Source organism: Harpia harpyja, chromosome 15 (genome assembly GCF_026419915.1).
Source record: "Harpia harpyja isolate bHarHar1 chromosome 15, bHarHar1 primary haplotype, whole genome shotgun sequence".
NCBI lineage: Eukaryota > Metazoa > Chordata > Aves > Accipitriformes > Accipitridae > Harpia > Harpia harpyja.
In genome coordinates this window covers 1,775,088-1,789,828 of record NC_068954.1, presented here as the reverse complement: position 1 = coordinate 1,789,828, position 14,741 = coordinate 1,775,088, and the positions used below count along the sequence as shown (strand labels likewise).

At 62.3% G+C, this 14,741-nt stretch overlaps 1 protein-coding gene across 1 annotated transcript; it reads right to left on the bottom strand.

Moving 5' to 3' along the window:
• Window positions 1-434: 434 nt before the first annotated feature.
• On the bottom strand, window positions 435-14,050 carry ADCY3 (adenylate cyclase 3). Its single transcript, XM_052809166.1, has 20 exons — window positions 12,686-14,050; window positions 8,441-8,590; window positions 6,378-6,508; window positions 5,928-6,039; window positions 5,400-5,527; window positions 4,995-5,153; window positions 4,749-4,911; window positions 4,519-4,677; window positions 4,239-4,381; window positions 3,990-4,151; window positions 3,811-3,898; window positions 3,589-3,705; window positions 3,071-3,330; window positions 2,900-2,981; window positions 2,315-2,473; window positions 1,885-2,031; window positions 1,641-1,754; window positions 1,443-1,569; window positions 1,089-1,213; window positions 435-764 (listed from the first exon to the last, which is right to left on the bottom strand). Exons 1-20 carry the CDS (start codon window positions 13,358-13,360, stop codon window positions 582-584), a joined length of 3,384 nt encoding a protein of 1,127 aa, XP_052665126.1. The 5' UTR covers window positions 13,361-14,050; the 3' UTR covers window positions 435-581.
• Between the last annotated feature and the right edge of the window lie 691 nt (window positions 14,051-14,741).

The window sequence follows — 14,741 nt, the reverse complement described above, 5'->3', positions numbered from 1 at the left end:
CTTCCCCGAGTCAAAGGCGGCACTGCGCTCTCCGTCTCCCCGATCTCCTAACTACGGTGGTTTGTGACGAGGATGAACTTGGTACGAACTAACAGCAAACCCCGGATGCTCCCGGTTTGTAACTACCGCTCCCGGCACGCAGGAGAGACGTGATGTCTTCCCATCCGGCCCTGAGTTTGGATCTCCTCGTGCCAAGCGCGCGGCGGCCGGGGCCCGCGATGCTACTTCTAACGTCACGCTGCGCGCCCGGCGCGGCTGATGGTGCGGCCGCTTGCCCGGTGAAGCCCGGGACGCCCGGGAAAAGGCAGCGCGTGTCCCCGGCCCCGTGCCCGCCGGGGGCTGCGAGCTTTGCGTGCGCTTGCGCGCGAGCGTGAACGGCCGGAGGAGCCTGCCGGGGCAGCCCCGCGTCTCCCTCCTGCTCTGCCGCAGGCGCGATGGGGCTCGGAAAGGGTCGTGCGAAGGGGTTGGTTTCTCGAGTTTGGTTTCGGATCCGGACCGCGGTGGGATGGATCCCCCACCCCGGAGCCGCCCTGCTCAGCGCCGGGAGGCGGTGGCTGTGGTGGCGGGCGGGCGCCGGACCCTCACGAGCTGTCCACCACCTGATGGGGCAGGGTGACGGAGGAGCCGTTGACGAAGGAGCCCTGCTTCTCCCGGCCCTTGAGGAAGAAGGTGAGCAGCTCCCCTTTGCCCTTGACGTAGATGGCTCCCCGGCGCACGAAGCGGAAGCCGTACTCCTTCAGGATGAGGTGGGTCTCCTCCACCACCTGTGGAGACAAGTGGACACAGTGGGAGGCTGGGGGGGGGCGGGGGGGTCCTTGCCTGACACGTGACGTGGGGAGCAGGGACCCCCCACGTGCCACTCGGACAACAGGTCTACCCACCAGCCTGGCTCCCACCCCGTTGTCTTGGGGTGCCCTTCTTTGAGCATCACCTTACCCCATTCCCAGCTCGTAGGAGCCCCTCAGCCAGCCCCCACCCTCCCGTGTGCTCCTGCCAGCACTTTCCCCCCTCCCACCCAAAGCCTGGGGTGTTTTGAAGGCTGCAGCCCCACCGTGGGTTGCCGATTTGTAGCCCCTTCGTCGCTGTACCTGTATGTTCCCCATCACGCCGGTGGACTCCATCCTGCTGGCCACGTTCACCGTGTTGCCCCAGATGTCGTAGTGCGGTTTGCGGGCGCCGATGACGCCCGCCAGCACGGCCCCCTTGTTCATGCCTGTGCAAGACAGGGAGCAGGCGTCACCTCCGCGCCTGGTGACACGGACAGGGCATCCTGGTCTGCAGGAGAGTCTGTCCCACAGGACGGGTTTGGGGCAATGAGGTCCCCCACCAGCCCTGCTGCCTTCAGCTGCTGAACTACAGCTGCTGCCCAGTGTCCCACCGCTGGTGGGGAAGGAGGGACAGGGGACGCCGAGGCAGAACTTGCCCCACGCTCCCGGACTTGCCTATGCGGAGCATGAAGTTGTTGAAGGACTGGTAGTTGATGTTCATCAGCGTCACCTTCATGGCTAAGGCAAAGTCGGCCAGGTCGGCCAAGTGCTGCCAGCGCTCCTTATCCGAGAGGGTCTCCTTCTGCAAGGGCAGCGCGGGTCAGGCCTGCCCACCCCTCGCCCGCTGTCCCCCCCACCACGGTGACCCCTCACCTTGGCGCTGTAGCCATTGGCGTTGGCATCGGGGGTCACTCCAGAAGCGGCCATGTAGGTACTGCCGATGGTTTTGATTTTGGTGATGCACCGGAATTGGGGTTCGTCCAGGAGCTGAGCCATGGAGACAAGACCCTCAGGCACCCTGGGGCCATGGCAGGTCCTTCTGCCCCCAGATGGGGCAGGAAGGGAAGGGCTGGCCAAGCGCCGCACCATCCCCATGGCCGGCTCCATCCTGACTCACCGCGTCGAAGTCAGAGATGATCTCATTGAGGAACCGCAGGCACTCAATGCCCCCGTTATTGATGCTCTCCTCCGTGTAGAAGTCGGCAAAGTTGGGGAGGGAGGCAAACATGACACCGATCTCATCGTAGGACTGGCTGTACAGCTCCTGGGGATGGGATGGGACGGTGGCCGTGAGCCGGGGACATGCCCACGCGTGACACCAGCACCTCCAGCAAACCCAAACCCTCCCGTGAAGCCACCTTCCCTTAGCACATGTGAAAAAAATGAGGGTGCTCTGCAACCTCACCTTGCATGGCCAAGACATCATCTTCATCCAACCAAAGATGCTCCAGAGCCTATGGAAAAGCCTCTGGATCTGGAGCATGCCCCCCCCCCAACCCCCCTGCCTTCAAAATGGGGGCAAATACCCCCTCCTGGGTGCCCCTCACCTCGTCCCGCTTCTTGGAGCCCAGGAAGTGCCGGGCAACGTGCTCAGGCAGCATGTTGGTGACGAGGGCCTCATTCCAGCGCCGCATCTCATAGACCCGCTCCTTCTGGTCATGGACATCGATCTTCCAGAGGAAGAGGGTCCTGGCCAGCTTCTCCACCTGTGGGTGGAGGGATACGGCTGCACCCCCAGTTCCCAACTACCAATGGGTTCCCCTCCAACGCTGGGAGCATCCCGGCCACTGTGGCACTGGTCCGGGCTGGGGGATAGCCTGGAAGAAGGTTCTGGGACAAGGTGAAGCCCTAACTGGGGACATGAGACCTGCTCCAAGGTACAAATGGGACCCTTGCGGGATAAGTGTGGGTCTTAGGGCCACCATGTTGCTGCCCACCCCTAACCATAGGGGCGAGATGAAGGTGTTCTCTGCACTGATGTGGTCCTGGAGAGCCCTTGGGTGGGCTTCCTTGGAGAAGAACCAGAGATGCTGTTCACAGCTGGGGACAAATCCTGCTGCCTTGGAGCTTGCAAGAAATAAGGGCAGGCACTAAGGGTGAAGACGCAGAGGGGAGGGGAGCGAGTCACTCACGTGGCGAGAGAAGTAGTAGAAGCTGAGCATCACAACGAAGATCATCGCCGTCATGGAGTACTTGGAGGGGACCAGCGAGGACCTGCCAGCAGAGGTGGCAAGGCATGGGTGGGTGGTGGGCATGGCCGTGCTCCTCAACCTGTGCCCACACCCCCCCCCATCACCCCTTACATGCTTTGCTGGCCACGGCGGCGGTCGTACTGGTCGAAGATGTGCTCCCAGGCGTAGATGTTGACAGCGCCGGTGGCCCCGGTGATCAGCACCATGAGGGTCAGCTTGACCATGTGGCTGACCTGCACCAGCATGATGGTGGCCACCAAGGCCAGCAAGGCGATGTAGCTGTAGTACTTGGGCTGCTCCCCGCAGCCACCCGGCCGCGGTGGCCCCATTGTCCCGTTGCCCGTCCCACCGTGGTCCTGCCGGCAGCTGAGCTGGGGGCACGAGGGCAGGGTGAGGAGGGGGACACGGGGACAGGGTGCACCTCTCCATGGGCTGGATGGCCACCCAAAGGGACAGGGTGCTTTGCAGAGCAGGAGGAGGAAACCCGACCTAAATTTCCCCCCACACACAGTGCAGCCCTGCTAATTGCTTTAACGATCGGCCATACGCAGGGCCGTGCACAATTATGGGCTGCTTGGCTGGAGGCTGGAGCAGGCTCAGCCCTGCTGGCAACCGGGCCAGTAGCTCACCATGTCCACGATGTCGGCCACGGTTACAATGATGATGGCGGCCATGGCCCAGGTGTTGCGTGCCCAGCGGGTCCTGTCGATCCAGGTGGAGAAGGCCACGAGCTTTTTGGGGAAGACCTATGGGGAGAGGAAAGTGGGGGGGGTTCGCCCAGGCAGGACACGGTGATGGGACATCATGGTGTCCCATCACTACGAGTGAGTGGCGAGCCCATCCCGTCTCACCCGGGGGAAGATGGCAGCCAATGAGCAGAGGGTGAGGATGAGCAGCAGGATTTCCCCCACCACGAAAGTCACGTAGTTGGCCACCAACCTGCCAAAAAGGCCGAGAGGGAATGGGTTTGAAGCCCGGCGGGGCCGAGCGTGGCTTGAGGCCACCCTTCCCCACCACCCCCCTGCCTTACCAGGGGTCAATGAAGACCTCCACCAAGGCGGTGAAGAAGAGGACAACGCAGGAGCAGCTGAAGGCGGCCCCGCTCTGCTTCTCCTTCTCCACCGAGTAGCGCGTCTCCATTTCGGGGTCAATGAAGCGCATGGAGAGCCGGAAGGTGCTCTTCCCCTTCAGCCTGCTGGCAACACCGCCCATTAGCACCCAGCGGCACCGGAGACCTGCCGAGCTGTGCCGGGACACGCTGCCGGCCGGGGTGACTCACGCCTGGATGGACTCGCGCTCCAGCAAGGCTTCGTTGAGCAGCTTGTTGAGCTCCTGCTCGTTCTGCGAGGCGTCGATCACCCGCTCGGCCAGGTCCCGCAGCCGCAGCCGCCGCCGAGGGTTGGGGAAGGAGGGGTTCACCGCCTGCACCGGCACAGCCGAGGCATCAGCAAGACCACGCCAGCATCGGTGGGATGTTCAACCACCCCCGTGTGGCTATCAGCAGCCCCCCCCCAATGCAGGCGAGCTGCTGGAAGGGGGATGCTTTGCATAGACTGTACCTCTCCATCCTCCTCCCCGCTCTCCAGGGTGCCCCTCACCCTGGCGTCGGGCTCCTCAGGCTCCTCGGGGCTGGCACAGGCCAGGCTGAGGCTGCCGTTGCGCTCTTTGGTGTTGACCAACGGCGGGGAGCCACCGTGGGATGAAGTCAGCGACAGCTTCTGCAAGGTGAAGGTGGTGGGTCGCGGTGGGGTGTGTGTGTCCCCCCCCCAACCCCGGCGCCGCCACTCACCACCCCGTTGATGCCGTTGCGCAGAGGCTGCTTGGGGACCACGACGAGGTAGGTGATGATGCCTTTCTCCTTCAGGTACTCGCAGCGTGAGCCACCTTCACCCGGCTCCACCTCGAACTCACCCTTCAGGCAATCCATGGTGCTCTGCGAGATGTGCACCCGCCTGCCAGCACCGGGCACTGGTGTCACCCTTGGGTGCAGGGCACTCCGTCCCCGTCCCCCCAGTTCCCCCCTGGAGATGCTCACCCGGGGATGCCGCCCGCCTCCATCTTGTTGGCCACGGTGACGTCGGTGGACCACACGTCGTACTGCCAGCGCTTCTGGCCCAGCACGCCCCCCAGCACCGTCCCGCTGTGCACCCCCACCCGCATGTCCACCGCCGTCTTGGTCTTCTCCCGCACATAGCTGGGGGGAAAGATGGGGGTGATATAGGGGTGACCCCCTCCCAATCCATCCCCACTCCACCCCACCGCCCATTCCCATCCCGACCCCCCATCATTAATTATCACCCCTCCATATTTTAACTCATTTTGCAGAGGTTGGACCCCCCGAAGCCCCCAGGCTGCACCTCAGCCCACCAGGACCCCCTGCCCACCCTGGCACCCCTCCCTGGGGGTGAATACCCCCCCTCCCCCAGGAGAAAGCCCTTACGAAATGGCCTCCACCATGGCCAGCCCCATCATGATGGAGCAGACGGCGTGGTCCTCCCGGTACTCGGGCAGCCCGCAGATGCAGTAATAGCAGTCGCCCAGGATCTTGATGCGCAGCTGGTGGTATTTCTGGGGATGGGGGGCACGGTATCAGCCCCCCACCCATCAGCTGGGACCCCCCCACACCCAGCTCCTTCCGTCCCTCTCCCAGGCTGACCTTGACCCACACAGAGGTCTCCCGCGCCCAGCAGGGACACAAATAATCGGATTTTCCATTCCCACCCTGCCTCCCCCGAGGGCTCGGCCGGGAGCCTGGCTGCAGCCTGGCTGGTGTTGGGGGGGGGGGGGGGGCCCTTCCCAGCTCTATTTTTGCAACGCAGGGCAGGGCGTCTCCCACATCCCGGAGCAATAATATTTTAACCTCCTCATCCCCATTCTGGGATGCAGCTTTCGGCTGGAGCCGGGGCAGGGTGGTGGCTGAGACCTGGCCCGCTCATTACATGCCAGGCAGGGTTAGGGGGGCACTTACGGCTGCCAGCTTGTCGAAACGGGCAAAGAGCTCGTTGAGGAGCTTCACCAGCTCCTGGGCGCTGCAGGACGAGGAGAGCTGGGTGAAGCCCACGATGTCTGCGAAGAGGATGCTGCGGGGAGCAACGGTGAGGGGCTCAGCCCCGGTGTTTCCCCCTGCCCGGACCCCCCCCCCCCTTCCCCACTCTCCTTTTTTGCCAGGGCATCTGCGCCAGAGCAAAGGCTATTTTGGGACGCGGCTGAAAATGATGCTCTGCAAAAAGGGGCTCCCAAGCTATGGGCTGGTCGGTGGCATCCCCTGTCACCCTTCGTTTGAGCTGCAAACCACCCCGATCTCTCCCCTCTTTTCTAGCCAGACTGCAAAAATCCATATTTTTGCCAAAAAAAAGAGGTTTGGGTTTTTTTTCCCACAAGGATGACACGGGGTCGCACAGCGAAGGGACGGTCCTACCTGACGTTCTCGTGGCGGTACATGTACATGGTGTTGAACTGCTGCATCTCCTTCTGGCTCGGGTCCTTCTTCATGTCCTTCAGCATCTCATCGGCCACGTGCTTGGGCAGGATGGAGAGCATCAGCCGCTCCTGGGGGACAGGGCAGGGAAGGGAGTTTGCCACCACGCGAAGCCAGGCCCGTGCCAAGCTCAGCAATGCACAGTGCAAATGCACGGTGAAAATGCACAGTCTAAATTCACAGTCTAAATGCCTGGTGCAAATACCCGATGCAATTGCACAGTCTAAATGCATGGTGCATGCACTATGGTCCGAGCGCTCCCCTCTCCATGGGGACAGAGAGCAGCAAAGTGACATTTCCAAGCTCCTGGGCCCTTCGCTGGTGGAGCTGGCCGTTCCCGAAGGATCCCAGGGCCCAGCCAGGTCTTTAGCCCAACTCTCAGGCACACGTGGGGAAGGAGCGGGTGGATCAAGCCACAGGAGCTTTTCCTCCAGGCAGGGAGAATAAACTCGGTGTGGGGTGTCCCAGGGCACCCCAGGGAGCTGGGAGCCATCACCCCAGCTTCAGACCCGCACCCACGGGTAGAGGGCATGCACCCATGGGTGGCAGGTCCCCCTTAGCAATGCTCTGCCGGGGATGCCAACCACTGCTTTTGCCATTTTCCTCCCTATTTTACAAGTTCTCCTCGAGATTTTTGCAAGTGGGAATAAATCCCAGCCAGGGGAGCATGGGAGGGTGGCAGTTTTGGGGCACTGCAGCCACCAGCCTCCCTGTCCCTGGAGCCATGGGAAGGAGGGATGGTCCCACACACTTATTTGGGCACCAGCTGATGAGCTGCAAAATCTGCCTGTGCACCCCAGATCCCTTCTCCCGGTGCGATACAGAGCCCAGCCCCTTGCTGGGAGCTTGAGAATTAAAATGCTTTGGGTTGGCCAAGCTTTTATCACCCCAAATAAACCTGGGACACGGTGCTGGGAGGAACCTTGGGGTCTACACTGATGTCCCCCAAGGTCCCTGCAAGCTGCCCCAGGGTGTCCTGCCCTGGGGGTGGGTTGGGGCTGGGTGTAGGGACCTGGGTTAATTACGCCAGGGAGGATTTATCAATTTAAAAGCATGATGGGTATCTCACATCCATGTGTAGGACTCAACCGAGGTCCACCAGGAGGATCAAGCCTGCTTGGGGACATCATACCCGTTGCTGTCCCCGCTGGCCCTGCAGCTGGAGAAGGGATAGATCTGCCTGGATGCACGTGGGGATTTGCACTAAGTGTAAGTAACTCGGTTAATGAAGCAGGTTTTCCCCCAGGACGGGGGGAATTCTGTGCGCAGCCGCAGTGGGACCGTTGCTGGAGGAACGGCACCGTGTCCCTGTCCCTGTCCCCGGGAGCTGCTGGTGGGGAGGCGTGTGGGAGCTCCCCGGCCCCTCTTGACTCCCGTTAACCTTAACTCTGCCCGCAGGGCTGACGGTTCAGCCACCACTGACAGCCTGGAGGGAGGAGGGATGGATCTGCCTGCCAGCATCGCTCCCTGCCCCGCAGCCCCCCTGCCCCGAGCTGCTCAGCCTCATGCTAGCAGCCTTTCCTGCAAGTTCGCAGGCTGTTTTTAGCTCAATTCCCTAAGGAAACAGAGCTCATGTGATAATAATCCCCATGTCCCTTCCTATACCCCTCCGAACCCACGAGCTGGGGCCTCGAAGGCGCTCTCGCTCAGAGCATCCCCCAGCCTCAGGATTTGCCCCCATCACCCAAACCCCTCCCTGGACCTAACCCCTTATTAGACATCAGAGCATCCACCCAGGTTTTGCAGCAAAGAGGACGCGGTGGCGCTGGCCCGGCCCCGCCACGTGTCTTTTGTTGCCATTGGGAGCAAATTGCTGGCAGCGGCTCAACCAGATAAGAGATGGGAGATGGGGAGAGAGGCCCCAGATAAGGTGCTAAAATTAGCCCAGCTCATCACCGGACAGAGGGCTGGAGACAACAGGGCTTTCAAACAGCCGGCTGGCACCACGATGCCCGTTCCCCTCCGAACGCTCCTCTTGCCGGGCCCCAAGCCGTGGCTCCTACCTGCTGCTGGCTCTGCTCCTCCAGGTTGAGCTTGACCTCGAGGGACTGGCGCGCTTCGAGGAAGGCTTTGCGGTGCTTGCGGTCAGCCATGTAGTAGGACATGGTGCCCACCGTGATGGCGCAAAGGTAGATGGCAACGTTGGACAGGATCTTTGGGGACGGAGAAAAGGAGATGGGGGTGAGCAGAGACGTGGGGAAGCCCGCGCGCGCCCCGGGGATGGCATCGGTGTCACCGCAAGTCCCTGTTTGTGCAGCAGAGCCCGATCGGTGAGAGTGGAAAAAAGTATTCAAATGCTGGAGGAGGACATAAAATACGCCCTGGGGTTAAATTACCAAGCCACGGCCACCGTTAACTGCTGGGGGGACTTACGGGGGACCGTCATGGTGGCTCTGCAGGAGGGGTCTGGCCAGGGATCATGCCCTGAGCATCCCAGGAGACCTCGTGGTCCCTGTGGGCTGACGCCACTTCATTAAAACTTGCAGAGATGTTTTGGAAAAAGGCAGCAAGTCGGGTGCAGCCCCGGGGGACAGTGCTGCTGAAGGCGAATGGCTCTCGGTGGCTCACATGCCATCTGCCCCCCAACCCACCGCCACGGGAATTGCACCCCTTTTTGTGCAGAAAAAGTTAATAAAAACGTGGCCAAACCCTAAAATCATGTATTTACTCATGCTCCTGCCCCTCTACATCCTTCTCAACAGCCAAAAATACAGATGTGAGCCTGCAGCACTGGAGATGGGTGCTCCTGGGTGTTGCTGGCTGTGACAACCCACCCTGTTTTCTTTGAGGTTTCAAGACAGCATAGCACAGAGGCTCGCTGGACCTGTCCCATCCCACAGGCTAGAGCCCAGTTCCATGGGCTGGACCCCATTCTCTGGGCTGGATCTTGTCCCCACAGGCTGGACCCATCCGATCGCACAGGCTGGTCCCCATTCCTGCAGCCCGAGAGGGGACGGAGCAGGTTTGCAGATGGGAGCAAAGATCCCTTCGTGGAAAATATGACTGATGAGGGAAAGTTGAAAGAATTCGGTTTGTTTAGACTAGAAAGGGGAAGAGCAACAGGGAGGATGTGATAACAGGCTCCAGCTATGCTGAAGGGGTGATAGGGACATGGAGATGTCCTCCCACGCCGCAGGCCACGGGCTGTGTCACAGCCGGAGTGGAGGAGGCAGTAGGAAGAGCACAGAGCCATCCTTGGGCTCGTCTCCATCAGGGATGTGCTGCCGTGCTCAGCATCCTTCTCCTGATGCCCAACTCCCCGGTACCGACCTTGTTCCCTCCCTGGTTCCCATATCCCATAGCCCAGCTCGGTCGGAGGAAAGCACGAATGTGACGCCGGTCCCTGAGTGTCCCTGTCCTTGGAGGTTTTACTCCCTGACAGCATCCAGCCCCAGGCAGCCCGGTCTCATCACATGGAGATAGGGAGGAGCTGCCAACCCTCTCCACGCAGGGGGAAACTGAGGCACGGATGAGACAGGCCATGTGCAGCAATGAATACAGGGCCCTGGCACCGGGGGTTTGGGTGCTGGTGAGGCACCCTGCTGGGGCTGATAAAATGATTTGCAGCAAGGAAACTTTTTTTGGGGGGGGAAGAAAAAGCATGAGGAGCAGGGGAGAGTACATGGGATACCCAGCTGGTGCCTCAGGGCCGGATCCTGCCCCAGCCCCACTGCCGCAGCTGGGGATCCCCGGGAAGCCCCTGCACCCACGGCACAGCAGACGGCGAGCGAGGAGCCGTCTGGAGGTGGGCACGGAGAAGAAACCCCCAAAACAAGCAGCCACTTGCTATTTTTAACCAACCTCTCGGGTTGTCATGACAACAGGCCACTCTACTGGGGCTGGATGGGCATGGGGCAGCTCGGCACAGCTCCGCACGGCTCTGTACACCGGGGCCACTGGAAAACCCGGGGACCCGCTCGCCCAGCATCGCATGGCACAGCCGCATCCCGTGCCGAGCATCTTCTAGCTGCATCCTGCAGCCATGCAATGGATGCTCAGCCCCAGCAACCTTTTGCAGCACATGCCCACATGCCTGGAGTTGCAAAACACCTCCCGGCACCCCAAACACCGCAGAGAAAGCCCCGACACAGAGGAGACCCTGCTCCCGGCACCGTCACCGGTTATTTGCACTCAGTAATTTGGGGGCAGTGAGAGCAAGACACATGCAGGAGCACGCGTGGCTGGTGGACCGAGCCTTATCCCTCCTTTCCCATCCGTATCCTGCAGGAAAGGTCACGGTGGGATGCACCGGGGCCATCTGAACCAGGACTGGGTCATTGACCGAGTCCAAGGATGCTTCGCAGCTAGTTTGCACGCAACCGCGGCAGATACGGTCCCAAACGCCGCCGAATCCCGACCCCCTGCCACCATCCAGCCTTCGGGCTCCTCCTCGACGGCCGGCAGCGGGGCAGAAGCTGCCAGCATCTCTCGTGAACCCCTCCCGGGCTGCGCCGGCCCCGCTCAAGCGACATCCTCTGGTTCATCCTATTAATAGCAATGCCCTCCGGGAGCCGCACCACCGGCTATAATAATAAAGCATATGATGTTTATTTCTGGACATAATGTTCCTCCTTTTGCAGCAGGCAGAGGCATGCCGCGTTGCCAAGGTTTTACCGGCTCCGGACTCTCCATGCCACGGCAATGATTAACGCGGTGGCGCATGCCTGCTGCCGGCCGGGGGGGATGCCCGCGTGCCCCCTTGCCTCCCGCATCCCGGGGCTGGTGGCAGCGACAGGTTTTCTTGGCTTCAGATCAGCCACGTGCAGTGTTTGCATCCCAAATAGGGAGTAAAACCTGGGAAAGCCGCTGCTGCACTGGGATTTCTCCCGCCGGCATGGTGCCTCCAGCCGGGCATCGCTGGGAGGGAATCCATGCTGCCACCCCAGCACCCAGCCCGGCATGCTCCAGAAAGCATGCCCAAAAAGTGCTTTTCTTTGCAAAATCCTGTGTGATGCCAGGAAATACCCCATGCCAGGGGGTCAGCCCCAAACCATACTCCCCGGGGCAAGGAAAAATCAGTATCTTTGGGGTTTTTGGAGAACAGGCTCCATTTTCCAAATTCCCAGTGTGATCATGGGCTCAGCACTCCCAAAAAGCAAATAAATAACTCCCCTCTCTCTTCCTATTTAGGCTGGGAGCCACTGGAGGTCTCCCGGGGCCTGACCCAGAGCATCCCAAATTCCCGTAGCATCCTCCCACGGAGCCCACACCATTATGGGGCATAAGCGGATGCTTCCAGTGGGATTTTCCCTGCTGCCGTCAGCAGCCACCAGCACACAAGTTTTCAGCTCCGGCTCTTTTTTTTTCCCCCAACCCCAGCCATGGAAAGACTCCCCAGATCGATGGGTGCATGGCCAGCCGGTGGGGACATCGGTGGGAGGAGAGGGACTCAGCCAAGCTGTGAAACCCACTGATTTAGGGAATAAAAACAGTCTCTAGCTGCTCCGGGCAGGCATTTCCCAGGAAATACTGAGAACCTGATGGGCCAGGGACCAGTCTCCCCCTGACCGACCCCCATGTCCTCTCCTTTGCTGCATGCGTGAATGGGTGGCCCGACCTTAGGGCCACGTTTGGGCTCGGGGATGCTGTTTCTCCAGCTTTGCTGCGGCAGAAAATCACCCCAAAGCATCCCCAGGCTCTGCCCCAGGCGCCGGGCTGGGTGATGGGCATCACCCAGGGACCAAGCTGGGGCCAAGCAGCCGCCTGGCTCCGTCCTCCTGGGAAAGCTCCGGTAGCTGTTTGCGAGCCTGGAAGCTGGGCTCCTGCCACGTTTCTGCTAAAAATAGCCATTTTTGGCCATTCTTAGCCATTTTTGCAATTCAAAGGGAAATCAGCACAAGCAAGGCCACCAGGCAGGGTGGACAGGAAAGCCCGCAGTTCACCATGCCTCAGTTTCCCCAGCAGCCCAAACACAGCCCACGCATCCATGCACCCCGGGTGGCTCCTGGGGACGGATCCGTGCTTGCGTGGTCTGTGGCCACGTGTCCCAGCACGGGCGGGTGTTCCTGTACACGCCAGCACCCCACTCCCCATGCGGGCTGATCCCCAGATATGTTTTGGGGAGCCCCCTGCTCCCAGAAAACACGATGATCGGCTCACAGGGTCCGGATCAAACCCGGCTTTAGGGTCAGGGTATAGGGGTGGGGATGGACCCCACGGTAACTCACGGAAACGCCAAATGGGGACGAGTTGCCCGTCACCCCCCCACCACCCCGGGGGATTCCACGTCCACCCCACCGGCCCCGTACCTGTCGCAGCAGCGCGCTCTCGTCCAGGGCGTCCTGCCGCTGCTGGGCGACGGTGACACCGAGCACCAGCGTGTGAATGCCACAGGAGACGGCGGTGATGAGCACGATGGGCGCCAAGCGCAACGGCAGCGTGATGAAGAAGGAGAAGACGAAGAACGCCTGCCAGCCCACCGTGTCGCTGGCCTCGGGTGAGCGGGCGAAGTTGAGACCCAGGTAGCAGAAGATCTGGGCCAAGATGAGGACCCAGAGGACGTAGGGCAGGAACCTGCGGGCCACCCGCTCGGGGAGCAGCCTGTACTTGCAGAGGACGAAGAGCAGCACGTGGGCGACCAGTCCGGCCGCCGCCGCCAGCGCCGGGGCCAGCTTGTCGGCGGCGTAGACCACGGCGCACATGACGAGGACGTAGCAGTCGAAGAGGGCGGCGAAGACCACCAGCACCAGGAGGGTCTCGTGGCGTTGGCGGCGAAAATAGGTCTGGTAGAGGTTCTCCAGGGACTCGGGAGCGAAGGTGAGGCGCATGAAGCGGGGTAGGCAGAGGCAGGGTCCCGAGCTGCGCACCGTCACCTCGTGGGTCCGACCCACGCCGTGCTCGGGGTCCGACGGCAGGCTCACCGAGTAGTCGGCGGAGTACTCGGCCGAGCACTCCGGCTCGGAAAAAGCCCTGTTCCTGGGCATCGCGGCACCTTCCCCTGCTCCGGCCCCGCAGAATCGCCGCGGTCCCCCGCGCCCCGATGCTCACCGGGGCATCGCCCGCAGCATCCCCGTCTCGCCGGCCGCCGAGCCGCGAGGCCTTTCCCCTTCTCCTGCGGCCGTAACCCCGAATCCCGCTACGTGCCGAGGAGCGGCCGGAGGAGGGAAAGGGGGATAATTATAAATAACCGCCGGCGTGGCGTGGGGAGGCCGAGAGCGGAGCGAGCCAGCCTCCCCAGCTCCCTGCCAAGCTCTCTCCCCAGCCCTTGCGCACTGCCAGGTTGCAACCGAAGCGACGCGGAGTGGAAAGATGTCGCGATGCCTCCCTGCTCCTCCTTCGAGGGCAGCCGGTTTTGGGGGGCGATCCCCTCCGCTCCTCTCGTCTTTGCCCCTGGCCGAGAGATGCTTCGTTCCACCGGGATGGATGGAAAAGGGCCGGGGTGGTGGGGGGGGGGTGGGATTCTCTCCGAAACCCACCGGCTACCGCAGGTGCGGCCCCCCCGGCCGCTGCCGGGAGCGATGCTCTTCGCTTCGCCCGTTCTCCGCCAGCGTCCTCCGGCGGCCCCCGCCGCCCCCGCTCCCTACGCCCGGGGCCGCCCTGCCCCGCCGCCCCCTCCGTCTCCGCGGGGCCGGGGGCGAGGAGGCGGCGGAGGCGGCGGCGGGTCCGGCCGCATGGTAGCGGCTCGGGGTAAGGGATGGCGGGGAGGGGGGCAGTGATGAAGGGGGAACGGGCAGGGCTTCCCCGGGGCCGGGGGCGGGCACCCACCGCCGGTTGTGCCGGTACCGGTGCGTCCCGGTGCGTCTCCGCCTTCCGTAACCCTCTCGGTGCCGGCTGCGGGACGGCCCTGCTGCTGATGGGGACGATGGGGAACGAGGGCCAGCGGTAAGGTTCCCGGGTGGGTTTGCTTCCACTCGTGGTCCTCCCTCGGCCCCAGTGCTGTTTTTCTGCTCCCCAGTCCATCCTCCTCGTCCTATCCCCCCCGCCCCCGGCAGCTCACAGACCCCGCAGCCCCCCGGGGCTGCACCCCACGTATCTTGAACCTACAGCCTCGCTGGGGACCCCAACCCCAGGGGATGAGCAGGGGGCCAGTATATATGCACCCATATAACCCGCCAGCCTGTGCTTTGCCCGGCTCCGCTCGCCCCACAGCCCTCTCTGGGGTCGCAGCCACCTTCCCACAGCCCCAGAGGGGAGCAGAGAAACCCGATGCGTCCCCACTGCACGTCCCCCTTCATCTAGGCTGCCCAAATCACCCCCCAACCTGACCCAGACCCCACTGAAACCTCTAAAAAAAGTTCCCCCTCCTCTTCCCCGTGTTTCAGCCGCCACCTGCACCCCTGGATCTGGAAAACCGGCTGCATTTCA

Excerpts from the sequence above, each read along its gene's own strand:
- ADCY3 (XM_052809166.1), bottom strand. The coding sequence starts at position 13,360 with ATGCCCAGGAACAGGGCTTTTTCCGAGCCGGAGTGCTCGGCCGAGTAC. Across the intron at positions 6,040-6,377 it reads TACCGCCACGAGAACGTCAG|CATCCTCTTCGCAGACATCG; the intron begins GTAGGACCGTCC and ends TGCTCCCCGCAG. Across the intron at positions 2,982-3,070 it reads CGCCGTGGCCAGCAAAGCAT|GTCCTCGCTGGTCCCCTCCA; the intron begins GTAAGGGGTGAT and ends CTCTGCTGGCAG.